Consider the following 27786-nt stretch of genomic DNA (forward strand, 5'->3'; position numbering starts at 1 on the left):
CCTTCAGCTCAGATCATGATCCCAGGGTCCTGGGATTAAATCCCGCATTGGGCTCCCCATTGAGTGGGGAGCCTGCTTCTCTGCCTCTCTCTCTGTCTCTCATGAATAAATAAAATCTTTTAAAAAATATTAAAAAAAAAACACAGACCCATCTATACACTGCCTCCAGGAGACTCATTTCATACCTAAGGACACCTGCAGATTGAAAGTAAATGGATGGAGAAACATCTGTCATGTAAATGGATGTCAGAAGAAAGCTAGAGTAGCAATACTAATATCATACAAAATAGACTTTGAAACAAAGACTGTAACAGACAAAAAAGGAGACAGCCCAACAAGAAGATATAAAAATTATAAATATTTATGCACCCAATATAGAGGGACCCAAATATATAAAATAGCTAATAAACATAAAGGAACTAATCAATAGGAATGCAGTAATAGTAGGAAACTTACTTACATCAATAGATTATTTAAACAGAGAGCAAGGAAACAGTGGGTTTGCAGGACACACTGGAACAAATCAGTTTAACAGATATATTCAGAATATTCCATCTTGAAATAGCAGAACACATTCTTCTTGAGTGTACATTCAACATTCTCCAGGATAGACCACATATTAGCCTACAAACCAAACCAACAAATTCAAGAAGATCTAAATCATACCTTGCATCTTTTCTGATAACAATGCTGTGAAGCAAGAAGTCAACCACAAGAAAAAATCTGGAACGATCATAAATACATGGAAGTTAAATAACATGCTAGTAAACAATGAATGGGTCAACCAGGAAATAAAAGAAATTTTAAAAGTACATGGAAACAATTGATAATGAAAACACAACAGTCCCAAACCTCTGGGAAACAGTCAAAGTAGTTCTAAGAGGGAATTAATACAGGCCTGTCTGAGGAAGCAAGAAAATTTTCACATAAACAATCTTATACCTAAAGGAGCTAGAAAAGAACAACAAACAAAACCTTAAAACCAGCAGAAGGAAGGAAATAATAAAGATGAAGGCAGAAATAAGTAATATAGAAACTAAAAACAATAAAAACAAAATAGCAGAACAGATCAATGAAACAGATCATTTTTTTCTTTGAAAAAAAATCAGTAAAATTGATAAACCTCTGGGCAGACTTGTCAAGAAGAAAAGAGGAAGGACTCAAATAAGATCACAAATGAGATAAGTAATGAACACCAAAGAGAGACAAACAATTATAAAAAATATTATGAAAAGCTATATGCCAACAAATTGGACAACCTAGATGAAAGATTTCCTAGAAACATAAACTATCAAAACAGAAACAGGAAGAAATAGAAAATTTTAACAGCCTGATAACCAGCCAAGGAACTGAATCAGTAATCAAAACACTTGAAACAAACAAAAGTTCAAGACCAGATGGCTTCACAGGTAATTTCTATCAATATTTCTATCAACATTTAAAGAACAGTGAATACCTGTTTTTCTCAAACTATTCCAAAAAAATAAAAGAGGAAGGAAAACCTATATTCATTCTATGAGGCCAACATCATCCTGATACCAAAACCAGATAAAGACACCATTTAAAAAGAGATCTGCAGGCCAGTATCCCTGATGAACATGGATGCAAAAATCCTCAGTGGATACCTGGGTAGCACTAGAGGCACCTGGGTAGCTCAGCTGGTTAAGTGTCCGACTCTTGACTTCAGCTCAGGTCATGATCTCTGGGTTGTGAGATCAAGCCCCACATTGGGCACCTTGCTCAGCATAAAGCATGCTTGGGATCCTCTGCCTCCCACTTATGCATGCATGCACACTCACACACACACACAAACACACACACTCTCTCTCAATTAAGTAAATAAGTAAGTCTTTTTAAAAAAAAATGTCCTCAAAAAAAAAAAAAAATCCTCAGTAGGGCACCTGGGTGGTTCAGTCAGTTAAGTGTCTGCTTAATTATTAACTGAAAGGACTAACTGGAATTAAAATAGAAACTTAAACGTTTTAGTGCTTGAAAGATCAAGAAAATCAAAGGCAGGCTATAGACTTGAAGAAAAACCCTTGCAACACATACATCAGACAAATTAGTTATATCAAGTTATATGAAGACCCCTTACAGCTCAATAATAATGAAGAAAAAGTGCACAGATTTGAAGATACTTTACAAAAGATGGTATATGAAGGGAAACAAGCACATGAAAAGATGCTCAACAGCTCTAGTCATCAGGGAAGTGGAAAATAAAGTCACTGTAAGATAGTACTGCATGCACATTAGAATATCTAAATTTTATAAAGTTTACTGTACCAAGGATGTGGACCATTTTTCAGTGGCATACAGTGTTGGTGGCAATGTAAAATTTAGGTATGACACTTTGGAATAGAGTTGGGCAGTTTATTATTTTTTTTAAAGATTTTATTTATTTGACAGAGACAGCAAGAGAGGGAACACAAGCAGGGGGAGTGGGAGAGGGAGAAGCTGGCTTCCCCAGGCTGAGTGGGGAGCCCGATGTGGGGCTCAATCCCATGACCCTACGATCATGACCTGAGCCAAAGGTCTGGTGACACAATCATTAAGCATCTGCCTTCAGTTCAGGCCATGATCTCAGGGTCCTAGGATCAAGCCCTGTCTGCTTTTCCCTCTCCCTCTGTCCCACCCCCTGCTTATGTGCTGACTCACTCTCTCTCTCAGATAGATAAATAAAATCTTTAAAAATTATAAGAAACAAAACAGGTGAACTTAGAGAAAGGGAAAAATAAGATTAAAAAAGAGGGAGACAAGCCATAAAAGACTCTTAACTATGGGAAACAAATTGAGGGTTGCTAGGGCAGGGAGAAGGTTGGGGAGGTGGTGTAATTGGGTGACGGGCATTACGGAGGGCACGTGATGTAATGAGCACTGGGTATTATATGTAACTGATGAATCACTAAATTCTACCCCTGAAACTAATAATATAGTCTATGTTAACTAAATTGAATTTAAATATAATTTTAAAAATATATATGTCAAAACTTCACAGAACAACTTTTATGTATATACAGTTTATTTGGGTATAAATTAGATAACTAAGTCTTATCACTTTCAGTCTAACGCCGACTGAAAGCCCTCTACAATTTCCTGTTTCCTTCAGAGTGAATGCTCACGTCCTTACCTTGGATTACAAGGCCCTATATCATCCATTCCAACTTTACTTTTTGAATATCTTCTTTGATGCCCACCCCCTTGCTCTTTCTGCTTACCCAACTGACAGCCCCTCCAGATTACAGAACATGTTAGGTATGTTTCTACTGCCAGGTTACCCAGTGGGTATTTCCCTCTACCTGGAGTACTTTTCTCTCAGATACCCTCTATTTTCTTCATGCTGCCCTTTTTTTTTTTTAAGATTTTATTTATTTATTTGACAGAGATCACAAGTAGGCAGAGATGCAGGCAGAGAAAGAGAAGGAAGCAGGCTCCCTGCTGAGCAGAGAGCCCAATGCGGGGCTCGATTCCAGGACCCTGGAATTATGACCTGAGCCAAAGGCAGAGGCTTTAACCCACTGAGCCACCCAGGCGGCCCTTCTTGCTGCTGCCTTTAACCTGCCCTGACCAGCCCTCCCTCAGTACTCCTGATTCTTCCTGTTCTACTTTCTATAGTATTTGTCATCTTCTTACCTACAGTTAACTTATTTACTGTATTTTTTTTCATCGCTAGAATTATGCTTTAGCAGGGTAGGTTGTTTTGTCTTTCATTTCTTATGTTCGTGCCTGACCCAAAATAGGGGCACCTGCATGACTCAGTTGGTTAAGCATCCAATCCTTGGTTTTGGCTCAGGTCATGATCGTGGATCAAGCTCTGCACTCAGTGGAGAGTCTGCTCTCTCTCTCTCCTTCCCACCCCACTTATGTGGTCTCTCTCTCTTATTCAAATATATCTATCTTAAAAAATATTTGTTAACATTTATTACTCTGTCTTTCCTGCTGTTTTTGAAGTTTGATACTGTTTTGTATTTTCACCTAGGATTCTTTTTTAAATATTTTACTTAATTATTTGAGAGAGAGAGAATGAGCAGGGGGAGGGAGAGGGAGAAGCAGACTCCCTCCTGAGCCGAGAGCCAATGTAGGGCTCGATCCCAGGACGTTGAGATCATGCTCTGAGCCGAAGGCAGATGCTTAGCCAACCGAGCCACCCATGCACCCCTCATCTGGGAATTTTAACTTTCATACTTATTTTATTAAAATCTAAACTGATACTGTCTCTTTTCCTTATATAATATAAACATTTTAGGGCACTTTAATTCCTTTTACTTCTTTTACCTTCTAACTCATGATATTATTGTTATGTTTTAAAATTTTTTATTTTAATCTGACAATTTGTTAGTATTGTTTTATGTAATAAATATTCACTTAGATCAAGCCATCCATGACTGTAGACTTTTTATTCCTTCTTGCAACTCAGATATGCCATCTGGGTTCACTTACCTTCTGCCTGAAGTATATCCTCTAGTATTCATTAGGGAAGTCCATGGTAGCATATTTGAAGTTTTCATTTGTTCAAAAATGTCTTTATTTTGTTGTCAATTTTATTTTATTTTACTTTATTTTTTTAAGCTTATTTATTTTTTAGTAATCCTCTACAACCAATATGGGGTTCAAACCCATGACCTGGAGATCAAGAATCACATGCTGTCCTGAGTGAGGCAGCCAGGCACCCCTGCTGTCAGCTTTAAAAGATAGTTTTCCTACCACAGAGTTCTAGATATTTCTAGATATAAAATATATATCTAGGTATATTTATTGTTCTTTTCATTCAGTGTATTAAATCATTTGATGACGTCTGGTTTTCATTTTTGCTCTTAGAAAGTCAGCTGTATCAACCAAACTACTGCTTTTTTCTCTCCGGTTATTCTTCAGATATTTTCTTCATCTTTGATGTCTTGTAGGTTCAGTGTGATGTGTCTAAGGATATATTTACTCTGATTGGAGCTTTTTTGGGCTTCTTGATTTGATGGATTATTGCCTTTTATTGGTTCTAGAAATTATCTTTTCATATATTTTCCTGTCTCACTGTTTCTTTTCTTACTTTGTAGAACTTTGATTTGACCTGTTATACTATCTTACTGTATTTTGAGTGTCTCAGGGTTTTTTTTCATATTTTCTGTTTCTTTATTTCTCTAAGCTCCATTTTTGATAATTCCTTAGGGCCTAACTTTGATTTTACAAATGGTCTCTAAGCTTATTGCTAATCTAATCTGTTGTTAAATTTGTCCAGTAATTTAGAGTTTAATGATTGTGTTTTTCATTTCTAGAAATTTTATTTTGTTCTTTTTTTTAAGGGTCTCCTGGCCTTCAGATATTTTTTGGCATATCTTTTATTTCTTCAAGTGTACTATTAAAAATCTTCATCTGATAATTATTTTTTTTAAAAAAGATTTTACTTATTTGAGAGAGAGAATGAGAATGAGGGCACATGAGAGGGGGAAGGTCAGAGGGAGAAGCAGACCTCTTGCTGAGCAGGAAGCCTGATGTGGGACTGGATCCCTGGACTCCAGGTTCATGACCTGAGCTGAAGGCAGTCAATCAACCAAATGAGCCACCCAGGCGCCCCTTCATCTGATAATTCTTATGTCTGAAATCATAGCATTTGTGTCTCTATTAGATTTTTTTTTTCTTCCCTCCTTCCCTCCAACCCTCTTCTTTCCTTTCCTTTCCTCTCCTCCCCTCCCCTCTCCTTTCTCTCTCTCTCTCTCTCTCTCTCTCTCTCTCTTTCTTGTAATCATTTTACTTAGAGAATTAATTACATGAGTTCTTTAAAGCTTGGGATTGTGGTATGCTCCTCCAGAGAGAATTTGTCTGAAACACTAAAGGCTCTGCGTTTGGGACCAAACTCAGATTTAGACCATTTCAGTCTAAATCTACAACTTTATTTTTTATTTTGGATTCCTAAGAAATAATGAATTTGAGCTGCAAATTGGCAGAGCTTGCATTTGGTTAGAACTTTTCAGAAAATTTTTTGTTCCTTCTTTGCTAGACACAAAGGCACCTTTTCTTATAGTCTTCTCTGAGGGTGAGATGGGTAGGTTATTTAGGCATACACTTTTAGATTAATGCCATAAAGATCACCTATTGACTTCCTTCCTTGAGCCAATCCTAGAATTTGCATCTTGTCTATTACCCTTTGAGGCTGACAAAACCGAAGCTCAGTTTTTTGGGGTTAGGTTTTTTTACCTGGTTATTCTTTTTTTTTAATTATTTTTTAAATTAACATATAATACATTATTTGTTTCAGGGGTACAGATCTGTGATTCATTAGTCTTACACAATTCACATCACTCACCATAGCACATACCTTCCCCATTGTCCATCACCCAGCCTTCCCTCCCTCTCACCCCCTGACCTGGGTATTCTTTATCATTTTTTTTTTAAAGATCTTTTCATTCTTTCATTGGGCACTTTCTGCATTAAGGATAATCTATATTATTTAATCTGCCACTGTATTCACAATTTCTAGAAATACTATGGTTATGCCTTTTTTTTTTTTTTTGGTAGTGCACACTCTTCATAATATTTTAAATGGCTTTATAGGTTAGAAAGTGACTCATGAGTTATTTAATCATTCTCCAATTTAGACGTTAAGCTTTTTTCTTTAGGGTTTTGCTATTATGAATATTACTGATAAACTGATTTCATTGATAAAAATACTCACAATTTTTATTGCCTTAATTCCTTTTGTTGTGGTACGTTTTCCAAATGTAAAATATCTATTCTTGACCATTCATATCTTGAGTCTTTTCATAAAGGTTTGTATAATATTTTCATAAAGATACTAATTCATTGTCTCTAAAGGTTACTTTGCTAAACTGCTTCTGTGTCTATTGGAGGAGTATATATTACTGGAAACTGTCAATGATACTTTTGTCAGGTTTCTTTTTTTTTTTTTAAGATTTATTTATTTATTTGACAGACAGAAATCACAAGTAGGCAGAGAGGTAGGCAGAGGAAGGGAAGGCTCCCCGTTGAGCAGAAAGCCCGATGCCGGGCTCGATCCCAGGACCCTGGGATCATGACCTGAGCCGAAGGCAGAGGCTTTAACCCACTGAGCCACCCAGGTGCCCCACTTTTGTCAGATTTTAACAAATGTTCTTATTAATCATATTTTACTTGGAGGAAATTACTTAAAATTTATCCCTGTTAATTGTTTGACAATTCTTTTTTTCATTGCTGTTTAGCATTCTGTGATACTTCCCTCAAAATCTTTCCCTATTTAAAAAAATTTCTTTTCCCTTTCTTCTCTAAAACCTACCACTAGTCTTCTGCCCCACAACCTCACAATCCCCCCATAGCCATCTGTTATTAGTTTTTTTGTGTTTTAAAAATACCTCCTTGGGGCGCCTGGGTAGCTTAGTTGGTTAACATCTACCTTTGGTTCAGGTCATGATCCCAGGGTTCTGGGATCAAGACCTGCATCAGCTCCCTGCTCAACAGGGAGCTGCTTCTCCCTCTGACTGCCCCCCTCTCTCTCTGTCAAATGAATAAATAAAATCTAAAAAAAAAAAAAAAAAAGATACCTCCTTGCCCCCCCCACATCTCAGTGGTTTATAACAATTAACATTTATTTCTCTCATGCTACTGACATTTATGCAGCTATGAATCCGTTCTTGCAACAGCCTCTCACGTGTATTTCACGTGTATCCAGGGCTCAGGCTGAAAGTGTCACCACATTTGAGAAGTGACATTCTTGTGACAGAGAGTGAAAAATAGGAGAGCTGGTGTAAACCCATAGTGCCTCTCGAAGCTTCTGTGTAGAGAGGGTGATACATGTCATATCTGTGTAGTCACGTGATTAAGTGCAGTGGGAATTGCATAAAAATATGTGGTACTGGGGACGCCTGGGTGGCTCAGTTGGTTAGGCATCCAGCTCTTGATTTCAATTTAGGTCATAATCTCAGGGTGGTGAGATGAAGCTCCTCATCAGCTCTATGCTGCAGATGGAACCTGCTTAGGATTCTCTCTCCCTCTCTCTTTCTCTTAAAAATAAGTGTGGTATTTAAGTTACAGTACTAGCCAGCATATGTCACGGAAGGGACAAGTAAATACTTGTCAACAGTAATACAGTCTGCTGTATCTCTCATGTTTAACTTCCTGGTGTAAATTTTCATAATTACTCATATCCCTATTGAAACTTCTTTGTGAAGTCTTCCTTTATGCCTTAAATATAGTTATTTCTGTTTTAAAAATGAATCATTTTATCTGTGATCTTGAACGTACTCCAGCGTAAGTTTATCAAAGACAGATTCTTGTCTCCTTTGTTCAGTGCTTCCTCAGCAGAAGAATGCTTGACTCACTATGTGCTTTCAGTAAATGTTATGTTTCTCTTCCTATTTCATCACTTCCTCTGTCACTTACCTCATTTTTTCTATCTTCATTCATTGTCAGTTTTCCTTGCTAGCTGTATCCCTGAAGTCTCTTAATGACTATACATTTTCTTTAATTATTTTACTAAATCATAACTGCATATTTACGGAATTCTGTTAACGCTTTTTAATGAAGAAAATAAACTTTTTGAGCTTTTAGCTCCTCTGGAGAATATAGCCTACATATTTCTTCCCATAAAATGCTCATCACCCTCTCATTAAAAAGAGAAAAGCAACCCTCCCCTTGACTCTTAAAATCTGACTTCTCACTATTGCTCTAAAATTCTTTTCTTCTTACATTTCTCATTCCCTTTGACTTTTATGCCCCTACCCACTTAAACGCTATTCCTCTAGATCCTGAAAAATTATAATTCACTGTTCTGTTTTTCTTTCTAAGTCTGTTCTCTTTTTTCTTAGAATATTCTTCCTTCCTCTACCACTTAAGTGTACTATTACTCACAGGTTCATTTTTAACTCTCCATTTTTTGTCTTCTCTTGTATGTATGTGTTTCTTAGGGTGCATGCTCGAGCAGGAGAGGGGAGTAGGGAGGAGCAGCAGAAGGAGAGGGCCAGAGAGAATCTTAAGTAGGCTCCATCCAGCATGTGGGGCTGGATCTCAGGACCCTGAAATCTTGACCTGAGCTGAAATCATGAGTCAGACCCTTAACCCGCAGAGCCACCCCAGGCACCCCATCCTCTGTCATTTTTAGTAGAACTCTCATTCATGTGGTTTTCACATTTGTTTCTACATAGATGATTTATGAATCTGTGTCTTAACACTAGTTAATTTCTGAATTTGCCTTATTTCCAGTTGTGTCTTGCCATCACCTCAATCTTGACATGTCCAAAACCAAATTGTTTCCTACTAGTATTGATTCCTCCCGTTGGAACTAACTCCTGTTTCTGTTGCTGGTGCATAGTCACCAGGCTTCTGAAAGGAAAGGGAGGAATACCAGCATTTGTTTGGCATCTGGGATACACTAAGCACTGTGCTTTTCAATTACATCATGTCCAGCTCAGGTTTTATCTCCTGAGAAACCTTCAGACAATCACAGCGGATCCTCTGTGATCCCTTCTTAGACCACTTACAGTATTTTGTGTTTAAACCACCAGATCCTTAGTATATGAATCTCCAATAATTTATATTTTTTTGTTTGTAGGCCTTTCAAAAACAGGGATTTTTATTTCATATTTCTTTTCATCAAAACAGAACTTTCTAGGTACAGTACATTTTAATAAATATTTGACTTTTTTCACAGAGAAACTGTGCTCTCAATAAGGGCATAAATCTCAACCTCAGTAACAAAACTAAATAAATGAAAATGAAATAACCAGTAACACAAAACTAAATAACAGCAAAGTTGGACTTGTGAACCTCGGACCCAGCTGAAAGGGGTTAACCTGTAGAAGGGGCAGAGGCTCTTTATGTATACATTAAGAAGCACCTGTTGAACAAATCTTAACAGTATCTCTTTATGAATAATATACGGTCATGACTTTTTTTATATTGCTTTGATAACCATATTTATGGAGATAAAATTATTTACTTTAGCTTCTCTTCCCCACTAGGTGCACCAGGTATAATTTCTTCACCCTATGCAGGGGCTGCTGGATTTGCCCCAGCCATTGGATTTCATCAGGCTACAGGTGATTTTTTTTTAAGTTGAATTTGAAATGGTTTTGTCATCATCTGTATGTTCTAGGAACTTATCAAGATGAAAAATAGCACCATATTCGAAGGATTTACAATAAAAGCGTTATGTAAATCAACCATAGAAGTGGCTCATCATAGGAATTCCTGGGTGGCTCAGTCGTTAAGCGTCTGCCTTTGTCTCAGGTCATGATCCCAGAGTCCTGGGATCGAGTCCCACATTGCGCTGTTGGCTCAGCAGGGAGCCTGCTTCTCCTTCTGCCTGCTGCTCTCCCTGTCTGTGCTCTCTCTCTCTCTCTCTCTCTAATGAATAAAATCTTTAAAAAAAAAAAAAAAGGTGGCTCATCGTATGATGCTCAGCTTCCTTGTCCTTATGAATAATTCCCTGTGGTTCCATTTCCAGTCCCCCAGGTTCCAGTATATGTTCTGTATCATTTATATTATTGGTACAGATTATAATAGGTTGACTGTATTAAGTAACCTTACATTTGCCCTTTAGGTTCCTATATAAAATGTATAAACTGCTTATGTCTTTGCTGATAAGCTTATCAATTGCATGTTGGACAGACCTGTGTCTTACTTAATTTGTGTTCTTAACGCCTTTGATGGCATTCAGTACATTCTCTGTAGTCAGTAAACACTTCAGTTATTTTTGTAAAAGATTTTATTCATTTATTTGAGAGAGGGAAAGATAGAGAGAGAGCATGATTGGGGTGAGGGGCAGAGGGAGAAGCAGACTCCGCACTGAGCAGGCAGCACAATGCAGGGCTCAATCCCAAGAACCTAAGACCATGACCTGAGCCAAAGGCAAACACCCAATAGCCTGAGCCACCTAAGTACCCCAGTAAATATGCAAATTAATAAATATTTACTATACAGCATATTTATAGATCCTTTTTTTATGTCACTAATGGTTTCAGAGGATTGCCATAGAGAGTACACATGCTGCTTATTTTAGGGGATATGTAGTTTTTAGCTAATAGATAGTTAAGAGATAGCAGTTGGTTAATATTTTGATAATGACTTCTCACTCTTCCAAATAGTAAATGAAATGAATTTGATCATAACTTAAGGAAAAGAAGAAAAATTACTTTCTGGTCTTGACTCCAGTGCCTAAAGAAAACACTGAGGTTGCTGATTAAAAGAGTGATACAGTGTTAATCCTGGTGTACATATTACATTTCCAGTTTCCAACTGATTAATGAGTATAACTCTGTTTTAAATTGCAGCATAGATCCTTTCTGTACTAATCTTTACATTTCTGTCCCTCCAATTTTGGGAATTGTAAGTACTCTCAGATGGAGAGGATGACTTGTGACTAAAAGGGAAAGAGTAATAAGGTTGACATTTAAGTTTTATGTTTTTGGTGGCTTTAAGTCATCTTAATGTATGTCTAATTAAATGAATATTCTACCTATTCCATTAAAATGGAGACATTATACATTATTTTTATTTCTTTGAAGCTCCCCAAAGTTTAATTGATAAATATTTGGAAGTAGTCATATAAGGTTTCCTTCATTTCAGATAGTTCTTTTTGACACACTATGTGTAAATCACTATAAACATTAAGAAGGAGAAAAAAATGGCATAAAGGGGACTCCTGAGTTGCTTTAGTAGGGGGATAGATACACACAACATATGTACGTATATACATATGTGTTACACACTTGGTGTAGCCAGATTGTACTGTTGGTGATACAGAATAAATCTACGGAAGTTATTCAGAAGTTGCAGAGTTGGATTGGAGGGATATGGGAAGAGGCCATGTGAAAGACCACTGAATAAAGATTTCATGGAAATGTATCCAGCCTGAGAAAGTGGTCTGCAGAGTTTTAAAGCGCAGCAGGGCAATGATAGTAATGACCTTATTAGATTGTCAAGCCAAGTAGTCTGAAAGTAAACTATGTTGCAGCTTAATTATGTGATTTGTGGCAAAGTGGTCAGACTCTATAATAAGGAATTTTGAACTTAAAGAATCAATAAATATCATTAAGGAACTGGTTCATTTTACATAAACTAGAGATTTTACCTTAGTTAAGCTGAGAACACAAATAGTGGGACCTTCTGAAAAAGTGTCAGAAGTGGGACACTTCTGAATGTGTGTTATTTTAAGCATAATATGTAGTGTCAGTATTCCAGTATTATAGGAAGTCTGCTTTTCCCTCTCCCTCTGCCTTATCCCCCTGCTTGGTCTCTGTCTCTCTCTCTCTCTCAAATGAATAAACAAAATATTAAATATATATATATATATATATACACATATATATATATATATATATATATATATATATATATATGATTTTATGGTAGAAACCAAATGAAAAATTACATCTACCTTATAGGGATGTGCTAGAATATATCTCTTTCAAGAAAAGGAAAACTTGTAGTTGATATACCCTCCAGAAGCCTCATGGCTTTAAAACTAGTGAATTCTGTTGCACTGCAAAACATTATGTTACAAATAATACAGAGTATGATGATGTCAGAGAATAAGGAACTTGACTCCTAGACTAACTCTGTAGGGCAGGAAACTGGCCTTTGATATCCTTATGGTAGCTTTGACACATTTTCTTCTATATTTTTGCTTTCATCTTCATTTATTTACTTAAGATATATCCAGTGTTGTAATTCCCCAGATAACCAATATATGAAATGCTTTTGATGTTTTAAAAAGGATTATCAGTCCCAGCTGTTCCTGGAGCTCTGGGCCCTCTCACAATCACCTCCTCTGCTGTCACTGGAAGGATGGCTATTCCTGGGGCTGGTGGTATACCAGGAAATTCTGTTCTGCTTGTCACCAATCTCAATCCTGATGTGAGTTTGAAAGTATTATATAATTTTAGTCTTTTAGGAGGCGGTATAGTAGTTTCTGGACTAGGGTTGTATTCAAATGAAAATATTTACATTTGTTTCAAGGATTTTTATTAAAGTTTTTCACTAGTATATATAGGAAAATATAAAATCAATGCTTTAAACAAAGTCAGCTGCTGTTTTTACAAGTAAACTTACTTTAAATTTTTACTTGGAAACTTATATTTTGTGTTTTCCTTTTCAAACAGCTTATCACGCCGCATGGGCTTTTTATCCTGTTTGGTAAGTTCTTCTGTACTCTTTTTGATGTCTGTGATGTGGATTAAATATATTTCATCATTCAGTAATATTTATCAATTATCTCTATGTGCCAAGTAGTGTATTTGACACTGAAGGTAGAGTAGGAAATAAGACTGAGTAATTATAGTTACAGTAAAGTTTTATAAAAAGGGAAATAGAGAATGTAATGGGAATATAGAGATGGGAGACCTAACCTAGCTCAGGGAATCAGAGATGGTGTACCAAAAGAAATGATAGTTAAGCTGACTTGTGAAAAATGAGTAAGCATTAGCCAGCCAGAAAGAAAGGGCAAGTGTCCTTTCCCAGACACTAGCAGTAGATGAGAGGGCTCCTGGAACATGGAAGTGAAGGAAACCCCCCAGTGGAAAGTATAGGGGAGGCACATGTGGAATATGGGCAAGGTCATAGGAAGAGCTTTGTAAACTAAATTAAGGAGCTTGATTTTGAACCTAAGAACAGTGGGAAACCATTGAATAGTTTAAAGCTGGCAAGAGGTCAGATGAAATTCAAGTTTTAAAAAATGAGATTAAGGTTTTAAAAGGTCTCCAGACCTTCTAATATGTTCTTCTCTCATTTAAAAAAAAAAAAAATTTAGCATGTATTCCTAATTTATAAATGATTATTTATAAACTTTATCCATCTTTCACTGTACTCATGTACAGTATAATATGTACAAATATAAGAGCAACAGTAAGTAATATTCAGCATTTTAAAGACTTTTACTGATAAAAATTTTCATTAAAAAATTAACATTTACCATAAGAGACTATGGACTCTGAAAAACAACCTGAGGGTTTTGAAGGGTCAGGGGTGGGAGGTTGGGGCAACCTGAGGGTTTTGAAGGGTCAGGGGTGGGAGGTTGGGGGAACAGGTGGTGGGTAATGGAGAGGGCACGTTTTGCATGGAGCACTGGGTGTTGTGCAAAAAGAATGAATACTGTTACGCTGAAAAAATAAATAAAATGAGAAAAAAAAAAAAATTAACATTTAGTGAGAAGTATGATTTAACATGCTTCATTATTTTCAAAAATCTTTTCCATTTTGTTTTAGTATTCCCAGATCTGATTCCAAGTTCACTTTATTTTAGTACTTGATCTTAATGTTTGTCATAACTAAGAAAGATAGCTCATAAAGACAAGTGATTTTAGTGGAAATGTTTCATTGTCACTGTGCTTAATTAAGTATGATACTAATATTTCAATCTAGTCCACTTACTTTTGTTGTACGTACTGAGAGAAGCTTCATTTTTTCCTCTTGTTAAATCAGTTGTTGTCAAAAACTGTTGGCATTAGAATTTTTTTTAACACATGGGTTTAAAACTCACTGGTACTCTTTATTTGGAAGTTTTATTAGGATGGAAAATTGTTTCAAAAATTTGAGTGGATAATTGAATTTTTAAACAGTCTTATTGAGATAGAATTTATAGTATTCTAGTTCACCTGCTTTAGGTCTATACATTATTGATTTTTAGTAAATTTACATTGTTTTACCACAGTCCAGTTTTAGAACATTTCCATCACCCCACAGAGATCCTTCATACTCATTGGAATTACTTTGGAATTTTTTATTCGTGACACAGTCATGTAATTTTCAATAACAGAATTAGGTATTAATGATAAATTTTCACATGTCTCCTTAATAGCTAAAGTACATTCTTTCTAAAAGCTAATTTCTTACTCGTTTAAAAAAAAGTCATCCTCAGCTTTCAAATTGTATGTGTTATTTTTTAAAGAATATTTGTTTCAGATACTCATCATTTCTAAGAAGGACAGCATGTTTGGAATGCTTGTCTTTTTGTTTTAAATTTTAGAAGTGCTGTTCATCTCTAAGTTCAGTTGCTCTTAGGTGCTTGCCCACAAGATAACCAGCACTCTTGTGTGCCTTGAAGATTTTCAGTTATTCTCTCATCACATTACAAAGTATGGTCATGGTGCTACTTACTTAAGGTTCTTATTTTTATTATATTGGTGATACCCTCTAGCATATAAACTGCAGTGTATTTTGGTATACTGAATTTAAAAAAGAGAGAATACTCTTATTATAGAAACGTCTGCCTGTAATATCATGTATATATTAAAAATTAGGTGTAGTTTTTTATACTGGCTCATATAACAAATCAGTATAAATACGAGTTTGATTATTTTCATTGATTCATTCATCAATGATGATTGATGAATGATTGATTGGGATGATTGATTCATCCCAATGAATCATTTTGCCAGTTCTTTGGAATGTGGGACCCACTTTGGGGAAGACAAGAATTTGGGTCAGTTAGAAGGCTATTAGGATAGTTCAGGTGTGAAATGATGATGGCAGCTTTGATGGTAATGAGGATAGGAAGAAGTAGACAAATGTAAGAGATAATTTAGGCCATAAAGTCAATGGGTACTGGTGATTGATCAGATGTAAAATTTTAAGGAAAGGGAGAAATTAAAAGATGACTCCCAGGTGTCTGAATATGTGAATGATGATAATATTTATTAGCAGAGTTAGTGAACACTGGAAGCAGGGATAAGAAAGAGGAGATGAATCTGTTTGGGACGTACTAAATTTGAAGTGTTTATGGGATATCCAAGTGAAAATGATTGAGTAGATTAAAAGATCTGAAATAGAAGAGATACAAATTTGGGTTCATACGTGTGGAATTGCCCAGAGAATATAATATGAGAAAAGAAGCCTTCTTTAAATGTATTTATAAAATTAAACATTACACAGTTAGGCATTAACATTTTTAATAAAATTGTTTTTGTCTTTTCAATTAGGAGTATATGGTGATGTACATCGAGTGAAGATTATGTTTAATAAGAAAGAAAATGCCTTGGTTCAGATGGCAGATGCGAGTCAAGCTCAGCTAGGTACTGATCATTAATAATAGTAATGATAATCTGCCCCTTTTGTATGTGAATTTTCCTATAAAATAAACTAATAGGTAGTAGGAATATGATTTTACTGAAGAGTACCTCTTTATGCAAATGTCTTCATTATTATTTGAACCTGCTTATAGTTTAAAATTTAAAAATACTTATTACTCTTTGAAGTCTGAAGTTCATTCATCTATTTGAACATATTGTTGATGTTTAGAACTTTGACTCTAGGGACACCTGGGTGGTTCAGTTGGTAAAGCATCTGCCTTTGGCTCAGGTCATGATACCAGGGTCCTGGGATCAAGTTTCACATCCGGCTACCTGCTCAGCGAGGAGTCCACTTCTCCCTCTGCCTGCCTCTCCCCCTGCTTGTGCTCTCTCCCTCTGACAAATAAGTAATAAAATCTTTAAAAAAAAAAAAAAGAAAAGAAAAAAAAAAGAACTTTGACTCTAGGGTTTTTCCATTAAATATAAACTAATAAATGCAACTTGTTTTATTTAATTTTTGTTCATTTATTTATTTGTTTTTCTTCCAAATTAAGTTTTCTGCAATTATTTCATGTCTTAAAAGTTTGGGCAAATTTCTTAATGATAGTACAAGAAAATGACATTCTGTGGTCTTATTGTTCATTGTTAAAGTGGCTGTTAAAAATATTACTACTTAATTGGGGCGCCTGGGTGGCTCAGTGGGTTAAGCCTCTGCCTTCGGCTCAGGTCATGGTCTTGGGGTCCTGTGATCGAGCCCAGCATCGGGCTCTCTGCCCAGCGGGGAGCCTGCTTCCCTCTCTCTTTCTCTGCCTGCTTCTTTGCCTACTTGTGATCTCTCTCTGTGTGTGTGTGTGTGTCAAATAAATAAATAAAATCTTTTTAAAAAGTCACTACTTAGATTTTTTTATTTAAAAAAAAAATTTGTTCCCAAGGGGAACCTAGCTGGCTCCTTGGTAGAACATGCGACTCTTGATCTGAGCCCCATGTTAGGCACTAAAAAAAAAACAAAAACAAAAAAAACAAAACTGTTGCTTGAGAGTAAACTACCTTTATTCAGTAACCATTTCCTGAGCACTTGTTATGTTCTGTGCACTATGGAACTGTCTAGCACTCTGCTAAGAAGATAATTATTTTTTAAAGATTCCCTCTCTTCTGTTATAGTCAAGTAAAGTCATTTAATACATTTCTGTATATAAGAGTTTTTGAATTTAAAGCCCTTTTAACCCTCAGAACTGACAATATAATCTTAAGTGACTAAATAAAAGGAATTTGTGATAATTTAGACAAATTTTACAGTGACTCTATCTTAATACCTAGACTTTTCTTATTTTCTTCCTATATGCCAGCAATGAATCACCTGAGTGGGCAAAGACTTTATGGAAAAGTACTTCGCGCTACCCTGTCCAAACATCAGGCAGTTCAGCTTCCTCGAGAGGGACAAGAAGACCAAGGTCTGACCAAGGATTTTAGCAATAGTCCTTTGCATCGCTTTAAAAAACCTGGCTCCAAAAACTTCCAGAATATCTTTCCACCATCAGCTACACTGCATCTTTCCAACATTCCGTATGTACCCAATTATTTATTATTCATTTAGATGATTAATTATGTTTTGAGAGAGGTAGAAACTCTGAAATTATTCTAATGTAGCAGTTATCCTAGTCATTAATTTCTTGTGACATGGTTTATTTGCCATCATGTCTTAAGGTTATATCTTTAGTTATACACTCTAAAAGTGAAAGGTGAAATTTCTTTCCAAATAGGGAATTAGCAATTAGTTACCTCTCAATTTTAAAAAAATAAGTTTGTGCAGGGACACCTGGGTGGCTCAGTGGTTGGGCACCTGACTCTTGACTCAGTTCATGATCTCAGGGTCCTGGGATTGAGCCCTGCATTGAGCTCCATGCTCAGTGAGGGGAGAGGGGGAGTCTGCTTATCTCCCTCTCTCTGCCCCTCTCTCAGCTTGTACTCTCTCTCTAAAATAAATAAATAAATCTTTTCTAAAGAAAAGTTTGTATGGAAATATTCCATTGGTACATACTTGTTCATCTCTTTGTATAGAATTAAAGGATTAACCAGCATAGCAAAATCAAATACTTTGTGTCTAAAAATATGGGGAAAATGAAGTTTCTAGTATTTATCTACAAGTTGCAAAGCCATATATATGAAAAAAAATTGTTAAAGCCATATATATGTTGGTTACTTAAAAGCTAAAAATTACTTTATTGTGACCACTCTGTGTTAAGCAGTGTTGTAGTAGACTTGTTCTTTACTCATCTTCTAACTCAGGGATTAACAAACTATAGCCCACAAGCCAAATCCATGTGTTTTTATATGGCCTGTGAGCTAAAATTGATTTTTACATTTTTAAATGGTCGGGGTGGGGGTGGGTGGGAAGCAAAAGAGAAATATTTTGTGATTTGAGAAAACCATATAAAATTCAAATTTTACCTTCCAAAAATAGCTTCAGGGCGGATAACCACACTCATTCATTTACATAGTGTCTGGTTGCTTTTGAGCTACAACAGGATAGCTGAATAGTTGCAGCAGAGACTCTGTGACCATCAAAGCTTAAGATATTTATTGTGTGGCCCTTTATAGAAAGCATCTTGCAATCCTTGATCTAATTCTTGAAATCCTTGACCTTTGAAGATGGCAGTTGTGTATAACTTATTCTAATACATGAAGAGGGAATGAACTTTGGAGAGGGTGGGGTAAAAGCTGTGGGATATGCTTGTATATGCCTGTGTGAGTGGAAATTGAAAGACTGAGGGAATGGAGAAGGGTAAAATTCTAGAACATTATTGAGAATGAGAATGGGGATGAATAGGAATAGAAAATAACCACTCAAAATAATGTGGAATGCTCAGGCTGCCAGCTAGTCTCTGGTTAGGCTACCTGAAGGAACCTTGAATCTGAACTGGACAACGGCTCAAACCTCATGCCAACTAGAAAACTGGAGGAGTCACTTAAGGAAAAACTCGAGATTACATGGACCTAGAAATGTAGCAGCTAATCATGGAGTCAGGTAGAGGAACAACATACTTAGATACCGAGACAGACTCCTGTCATTGTTACCTTCTTAAATGCATTATCTAGGGGCTGATCTCAGTTACAACTTACAGAAGACATGTAGGCAGAAGAGGGAAAGGACATTCATATTTTTTTGAACCGTCTGCCACATTCTGGGCACCATGCTGGTAACGTACATGTGTTACCTCATTTAATCTCCATATAATAACCTTTTTTTAATGTGGTAAGATACACATATCATAAAATTTATCATCTTAATCACTTTTGAATGTGCTGTTCGGCGTACATTCACATTTTGTATTCCTGTTGTATAGCCATCACATCTGTCCCATGTACAGATTCTTGTCATTATCCCAAACTGGAGCTCTCTACCCGTTGAACAATAATTCCCCATTTCCCTCTATACCCCAGTCCCTGGTAACAATTATTCTGTCTCTGTCAATCCATGCTTAGTAACCTCTCAAGTAAAGTCATTAGTTTCATTTATCAGTGAAACTGAGAGTCTCAGTTTAGGTACCTTACTCAAAGTCATATACCAATGAATGAGAAATAGAATGTGAATGCAGATCTGTCTCCCTGCAGATCCAATCATTGTTCTACCATGCCATCCTTACTGGCTGTCATGAGATGAAGTACAGTCTTCTTAAGACATTATGGCAGTTAAATCATCTCATAAGAAATTAGTGAAAGAGGAAAACTGCTGTATTAGAATAATTTAGTCAGTTGACCCTTATGTGATAGGCCACTGTTATCTACTGCTACATAACAGATTTCCCCGAAACTTAACAGCTTATCAAAATAGTAAATGTTTATTATCTCATATTGTTACTATGAGTCAGGAATCCTGAAATGGCTTAACTGGGTTGTTTGATTAAGAGTCTCTCGTAAGTTTGAAGGCTTAATTGGGGCCAGAGGATCCATCTCTCAAGTACTTAACTTACTTATGCCCTTAGTTGCTGACAGGCAGCCTCAGTTCCTTGCCACATGATCTTCTCCATTTGGCTCAAGCATCCCCATGAAATGGTAGCTGTTTCTTCCAAAGCTAATAATTCAAGGAGGGCAGGGTGGGAATTACAATGTTTCTCAGCCTTAGAATTCAAACATGTCATTTCTACAGTACCGTAAAGGTTAGAGAGGACATCTCTTTGTTATGGGAGAGGAGTATCTAAAGGCCTGAATACTAGGAGGCAATAATAATAGGGACCCACCTTAGCTCCCATGTACATGTATTCAGAATTACCCTAAAAGCCATTGAAAATGTAGAACTCTGGTGGTCTATAGCCAATAAGTTGGAACTGGGAAATAACTTTGGTAATATTAGAAGTAACTTTGGAAATCCTTGAGTTAATTACTGAAGTCAGGGATATGGGTAATTATCCCTTTAAAAGAAATATAGATAGATTTTTCTTCTTCTTTATATACCTACTTATATCTTATGCAGAAGATTTGAGACCAGATTACATTGCTGAGGACATGTATGTGTCAATCTTGAACATCTTTCAGGGCACTTCCAAATCGTGTTTTCATTGTATGGTTTTATTGTCTTTGAAATGTGAGATACTCTGGAGATTTGACAGTTGCAGCAGTTAATCTTTGGTTCATGTGAGAATTTGGGCTAAGGTAGTTGATGCTCTCTGTTATGTTTTCACAGCCCTTCTGTTACAGTGGATGATCTGAAGAACCTTTTCACCGAAGCGGGATGTTCAGTGAAGGCTTTTAAATTCTTTCAGTAAGTCAGTGCTTTCAAGAAATACATTAACATTATTTAATGTAGTATGCAAATTTTTAAAGTACTTTAATGAAGTCTTTAGAGGGTTGGGAAGAATTGTAGGCAAACTGAATTCTATATACTTTTTGTTTCTTATATTATTTTCAGAAAAGATCGCAAAATGGCACTCATTCAGTTGGGATCTGTGGAAGAAGCAATCCAGGCCCTCATTGAGCTTCATAATCACGATCTTGGAGAAAATCACCACCTCAGAGTTTCCTTCTCAAAATCTACAATCTGATTTTTCTGTAAATTTTTCTCCTAAGACTGGACCATAATTTCAGTAAAACCTTCAGACATAGACTGAAGCAGCTCAAGACCAATTCTGCCTCTTTCACGAAAGTAACTCTGGTTTGATATTCCAGTATATACAGAAAATCAAGGGATATTCTTTTCTTTTCTCCCCCCCCCCCCATTTTTCCCCCCTTGCCAGGATGTGATCAAAGGTTTGTTTTTCCTTTGTACCATAGTTTCTATGAAAATAACCTTCAGGAAAATAATTTTTTTTCAATAATTTAATTCCCTATACTAAGTTAGATTTCAAGAGGACAGACTTTCTTTTATTTTGGGTCCAGATCAGCCTTATAAAACATTTCTAAAATCCTTTGTACTTTGGAAAAATTTAAACATACAGACTTTTAAAATTACTTACAACCAGGTTTTAAACTTTATGATTCAGAAGTTCAGCCCCTATAGGAAATTATGTTTACTTATAAATCATATTAATTAGCATATATTGATAGGTATACATAAACAAATTGGGTTGTATTGGAAGAAAATTTATAAACTTGCATGTTTTCCTTCAGTGGTTTCTTTTTTTCACTGCAAGACACTCCTTGGAATAATACATATCTTTAATTTTTTAAAACTATTTGGAGAAATGAAGTATCTCAATTGTCCCCAAGGAAGTTAAATAGAATCCAAGATCTATTAAGGTGTCAAAATAATTATTAGATTTATTAGGAAAAATCATGGCTTAAATTTCAAAATGACACTATTTGCTGAGTAATAGGATCTTGGAAAATTTAAAAAGAAAATCCTACTTATAAACTACTTTTTTATAATTGTTTTCAGAAAAAAAAGTTTACAGTCTTAAGGAAAATATTCAGGTCTATCATATGGTTTGACAGATTTTTTAAAAGTTATTTTTGGTAAGGTCTTATTTTAGAAAAAAATTAATCTCAAGGGTTTTTTGTACCACTATAATCTCTAATACTTATTCAGAATTACTGTGTATTTACTTAATTTCTTATTATGTGCCTTATTATGTGCTTATGATATAATAGGTTAGAATTTTATCTAAATATCTTGAAAGCTATATCGTGGGCTTGGTGAGCATTTTGTTTTTTCTTTCCCTGTTTTGGTAAGGATTTTAAAGTTTTTTCATTGCAATTTTAAGTGGTTTTCAATATGTAATAGTTTTTATTCAAATTTTTGGTGCTTTGGTGCAGAGATGGGGTAGGGAAGGGTGAATGGTTTGGGAAATAACTCAGTGCACAACCTGTAGGCCTCTTTACATTGTGACCAGTAGTGGTTGTGCAGTCCTTGACAGAGCATACCAGTTTGGTACTATAAAATGCAATCTCAGTTTCTGGATCTTGTCTAACCTTTCTTGCTCATTAGACTTTGTCTCAGGATTACTTGCTTTTTCTCAGTACTCAAGTGACATGCTTTTCTTTGTTACTATAACTTCGTTACTGAGTGCTCCCATACATGGAATATGACCAGGTAGGGTCCTTTTTCAAACTCTGTCCCTCTCTGTGGTTGAGTGTAAGAATACGTTTTCATGTTGCTTCAGTGATTATATAATGTAAAATTCTTTCTTTTTAATGAGAAACTTTACATTCATTAATTATTTTTTTTAGTGCTTGATCGGATTTTTTTAAAACGCAGAATTTATTAAAGGGGTCATTTTTGTCCATCCCTTTTACAGTTTTCAGATCCTCAGAGTAGCTCATCTCACATTTAAAAATTTCAATTTCTTTGCTATATTCCACCCATTAGCTTGAATGTTGAAAGATTATTTCAAAAAATTGGAGACTACAGGAGATACCATAGGTTATTAAAAAGCAGAATTCACTCAACACTGAGCAACAGGTAGTTGGTAGATAGACTAGGAAGGAGGACACTAAATTGCAACCTTTCAAATGAATCCATGTTAGCATTGACTGAATAGATAGGTATAATCATTTATATAGTTTTTATTTTTTTCACTTAATGTGTTTTTACTAAAACACTTGAGTAAGGGAGGAGGGGAAAAAGCAAAAATTTTTTGAGAAATCTCCCAAAATTTGCTTCTTTTTTCCAAGCATACAGGCACTATTATAATTGTCAGTGACACATTAAATTGGATTATTTTGTTTGCTTTGAGTTAGGAATTACTGTGTGATTTAATTCATGGTTTTCAAAGCATTCAGTGTCAATGTAGCAGATGGGAGATCATAATAGCATTGAATGTAATTTTGAAGTAGGGAATGGCCTTTAAATCTGAGAGAGACATTTGAATCCTTTTCAGGGAGTGTGTGTGTGTGTGTGTGTGTGTGTGTGTGTGTGTGTAGATAAATATATATACATACATGCACTCTTCTATGTTGTACATACATATGCACAGTACATACATTTTAATTTATTGACAAAATCAGATTAAGATTTGGAAAAGAGATATTCTTATCCAAAATAGTATGCTTGTAATCATCAATTTGGGTCTGAAATTAGCTCTAGTGCATGAATATCATCCATATGTTATTTGCTGTTTGAATTATAGAGGTCTACAGTATTTGTTTTGGCATAGTGTCTGTGGAAAGATTTAAAAATATCAGGGTAGTGGAAAAACTAGATATTCGTACTTTTGTTTTGGCATGCATTTATTCAGTATCTTCTGAATAATGTTTATTTTTGCTGTTGAGCTGTCATAGTGTCCTATTTTTAAGTTTATTTACTTTAAGGAGTATTGTCTTACCACTTTTGGAAGTGTCTTGACTTTTACACAAAGTATATATATTCAGGTCTTCAAAAAATAGCAGTACACGTTCAGCAGTAGCAATTTATGCCAAAAAGTTTTACTTTGAGATTTTAATAACTTGTGTAGCAGTAAAATGTGTTTTGTGTGAGATATAAATAGAAAAATGACCCAGTATCTTAATATCTTAATTGATAACTTACTGGAGAGTATCGTAATTCCCAGTAGCTCCTATAGAATGCTATAAATTATTTAAGACTAGGTAATCAGTTATTTTTAGTCATGTTTCTGCTTCTGTTGTTAAAAGTTGCAGATCTCACAATATTTAGAGACCGAATTTCTGCCTGCTTAATTCCTTTTGGGAGCAATGCCTTCTTCGGCTCCACTTAGGATGATGATCATTGGTTCTACTTCAGTTGATTAAAAAAAAGTTAACTCTCATTATTGTCTCTGTTCATTTTCATACAAACTTTTCAAAGCTTCCATGTCATTAGGCAGCAAAATTTATATAGTGAATATATTTTCATGTAATTTCTGTTTCCACTAAATATCGCTGGATGAAAGATGACAAACTCAAAAGTATGTGTTTTCCCCCAATGACTCACTTAAAAACCCTTAAGTTTGCCAAACTATCGGCCTGTCTCTTTGAAAACCAGTGTGTACTGCTATTTTTAAAACCAAAAAGACAGCATGACTATGCGTAAAAGCATTTTTCTTAGCCTTTCCTTTGTCTTGATGAGTTGTTAACAAGAATAAAACTGCCAGACTTAAAATAGTCTACTATTGTGCTACAAGAAATACAGTTTAGATTGCACAAAAGTTTTCCTTTAAAGAAGATAGAACTCAGCTGTCCTTCAAAAGAGCTGTGTTATTATCTGTAAGACTATTTGCAGTCTTTTTCACAGCAAATTCTGACAGTTAGTTATGAATGGTTTAAAAGTAGAAAATTACTAAAAAGCTTAGGGAGTTTTATAGAGGGAGGAAAACAAAACAGGACCAAAGTTTATGTGCCTTCTTCAGTAGTCTTAGTTGACCTTTTCTTCCTATTTGAGACTAAGGTAGTATCAGTGTTCTGGTTTTCAGGAAATACGTACTATATAGTTTTAAAAGAATGTTATCCCACAGACTATTCATACAAGCAAAGAATTGTAACTGTATAAATGAAGTATCAGTTACACTTTTGCCTTTATCACATAATATTCATTCTATAGCATTGTGCAGGTCCAAGAATGAGCTGCTCTACGTCTTTGTGGTAGTCATTTTAGTTTTTGTAACCTGAAGCGTATGTTCCAGAGAACAGGGATATTTGTCTGGTCCTTGGTGATAATAGTCATGATTGAAAGCTGCGTATAGCAAGCTTAAGTCAGCACTGTAAACAGATTTTGTTGTGTTATTTTCAGTTTTTGAATCTATGTAGTAGTTGTATTAACAAATATTTAAATAGATATTTTTGATGTCATTTAAAAATAACACTCTGGCCTTTTCCCCCCTTACCATTATTAACCAGATCTTTTAAAAATTCATCCCACATTCAGAAAGTACTAATTATAGATTGCTGACCAAGCAAAGTTTTGCATCAAAATGTCACCTCATTGCTCTGACCAAAGAAGACTTACTGTTCTGGTTTTAACTCCTCTCATTAAGCATTTTTTCCCAAGCTCCTTTCTGAAAGAAGACCCAGTGCAACGCAGCCTTTACTTTCTATTTCCTGTTGGTGAATAGACTACTTAGAGAAAATGGGAGTATAAATGTGAACAGAGTGGGTTAGGATGACAAGGGTTTGATGGGCATTTTCAGTACTGTATTTAAGTAAAACAAAAATAGCACAGCTAGGAGCCTCTGACATTGTCTTGTGTTTTATGTGGTCTGTTCATAAAATTCCCTTTTTCAGTTTATAAGAATGTTCATCTAAAAGAAGAAAATGCTGTAAATATTTGTAACAACATTTTTTTTAACCAGGCCAAAAAAGAAAAAAAAAAAAAGGTTTTGGGGAACAAGTTAACATATAAAGTGGTTTTATACAAAACATCAATTGTCTTGTATATTTTGATAAGCAGCAGTACCAGCTTTCATTTGTAACACAGTTTGTGGTTTTGGAAGAAAAGGATTCTGTGATTGTTTCAGTGAATTATGTTATAAATGCAAAGAGAAGATAAAATATTAAAAAACATATTTTCTAAATGCGTAGTGCATGGTTAATTCAAGCTTCTGTACTCTATAGTATATTACATTTTCGTTCAGTTTGTATATTTGCTGACTATTACTTGATAATCTCTAATCTCTTTTCCTAACAAGTATAGCATTGTAGCATGCCTTTTAATAAATGTCATGACATCTGTACTCTCTTAAAATTTTCTGTGTTCTTGTGTCTGTACTTTGGGTTTCCTCTTGTCTTACCTGTAATTCTAATGATGTCATACTTTCTTTTCTTTTTCATAGCCATCCATCTAAACTTGTCATAGTTAGAGGGAATAGCAAGCTTGTATTCATACTTTAAAAACTGATAAAGCCCCAAGTCTGCTAACTCCCTCTTTTAATTAAGGAGTGATTTTATTTTGAGAAGCAAAGTGCTTTTCTAATTGTCCTACAGTGCAACTTCTGTGGCCCTCTCCCTTTAGTACAAGTACACGTTGACAGACTGTGTGAGTTCTTTCTCTCCCTGTGTATCTGTCTCTCCCCAACCCCCATAAACACACTCTTTGTCTAAGCTCAGTTGCCAAACAAGAGTTGGAACACTTTCTCCAGTTCAGTTTTTAGCTTCCCTATAGGATTAGTATACATAAATTTGAAACATGAGGTGTGATCTCAGACCAGGTTTGTGTTCGTTTTAATTAAATGTAACAACAGTTACCAGCTGCCAGATACTTCTTTTCCTTAGACAAAAGTTCTATTTTTAAGTTCTTTAAAAGAGTTCTGGATTGTCAGAGTTTATTTTAATCTTTTGCTTAGGATCTTTTGGAAGTAGGAATTTATTTTTAATGGAATAGAAAATTAGGTAACCACTGTTGAACTTTGCTGGCTAACCTGTAAAATCTTTTGTATCCATAAATGTAATTACCTTTTTTTTTTTTTTTTTTTTTTTTTTTCAGTGTAAGAGGCATTTTTATCAGGAAAAGGTAAAATAACTATGGCCAAATGAGGTCTTAACTGTGAAATGCTTATTTGCATATCAGAAGGCTTCTAATCATCACTGAGTCATGTGGGTCTGAAATAAACGAATCCAAGAGACCACCTAGTTCAGTCTCCACTTTTTAAAAGTCAGTGGTGTAAAAGAGAAAGTGACTGGCCCAAGGCTACATGACACTTAATTGCAGAGTGTGGACTGGAACGCAGGACTCCTTGGTATTACTCAGCGCCAGCATTGCCCCTAGGGGTTCTGTCCTGCCAACTGTAATGAGGATTGTGATCTTGAAGTTCTGTACACAGAATTGAGGTGCTTAAATACTCTTCTGAAAACTACCAAAACCAATTTGAAGACATTGTATAGTGCTGGGGTGCTTTTGCTGAAGGGCAACAAATGTCTACCTACTTCTGAAAAATTTCATTTAAAAATGTAATTTCAAGTTGCAAATTTGAGAACTCTTAAAAATGTAGTGGCTATCATATTAGTTTCCTAGGACTCATATAATAAAGTACCACAGATTAGGTGGCTTAAACAGAAATTTATTTTCTCACAGTTCAAGAACATGGTGTCCTGAGACCTCTTTCCTTAGTTTATAGATGGCCATCCTCTCCCTATGCGACAGGGATATGTTTCTTTGTCCTAATCTCTCTTTTTGTGAGGACACCAGTCATAATTGGATTAGGCCCACCCTAAAATGACCTCATTTTACCTTAATTACCTCTTTAAAGGCCCTGTCTCCAAAATAGTCATATTCTGAGATATTGGGAGTTTAGGATATCAACACAAGGATTTGGGGGGGGAGGCAAAATTCAGCCCATAGCACTATTTAGTAAAGATTATTCGTTCAGCTCACCAGAGTACTGATTATATCAGCAGTTGAGCTAAGTGTAGGGGGGAAAGATACAGAGTTAAGGACTTGATTG

The 27786-nt window shown here is 35.5% G+C and overlaps 1 protein-coding gene across 7 annotated transcripts in view; it reads left to right on the forward strand.

Moving 5' to 3' along the window:
* The window catches only part of PTBP3 (polypyrimidine tract binding protein 3), a 116290-nt gene extending 90370 nt beyond the window's left edge, over positions 1 to 25920 (forward strand). For all 7 annotated transcript variants that reach the window (XM_046023752.1, XM_046023753.1, XM_046023756.1 and 4 more), the window contains 7 exons: positions 9939 to 10016; positions 12695 to 12834; positions 13080 to 13113; positions 15893 to 15985; positions 17329 to 17545; positions 20664 to 20741; positions 20889 to 25920. In XM_046023752.1, coding sequence (XP_045879708.1) covers positions 9939 to 10016; positions 12695 to 12834; positions 13080 to 13113; positions 15893 to 15985; positions 17329 to 17545; positions 20664 to 20741; positions 20889 to 21021 — 773 coding nt within the window. In that variant the 3' untranslated portion in view covers positions 21022 to 25920. The remainder of the gene's footprint in view (positions 1 to 9938; positions 10017 to 12694; positions 12835 to 13079; positions 13114 to 15892; positions 15986 to 17328; positions 17546 to 20663; positions 20742 to 20888) is intronic.
* Positions 25921 to 27786: the final 1866 nt, after the last annotated feature.

This window comes from Meles meles, chromosome 11 (genome assembly GCF_922984935.1).
Source record: "Meles meles chromosome 11, mMelMel3.1 paternal haplotype, whole genome shotgun sequence".
Classification (NCBI taxonomy): domain Eukaryota; kingdom Metazoa; phylum Chordata; class Mammalia; order Carnivora; family Mustelidae; genus Meles; species Meles meles.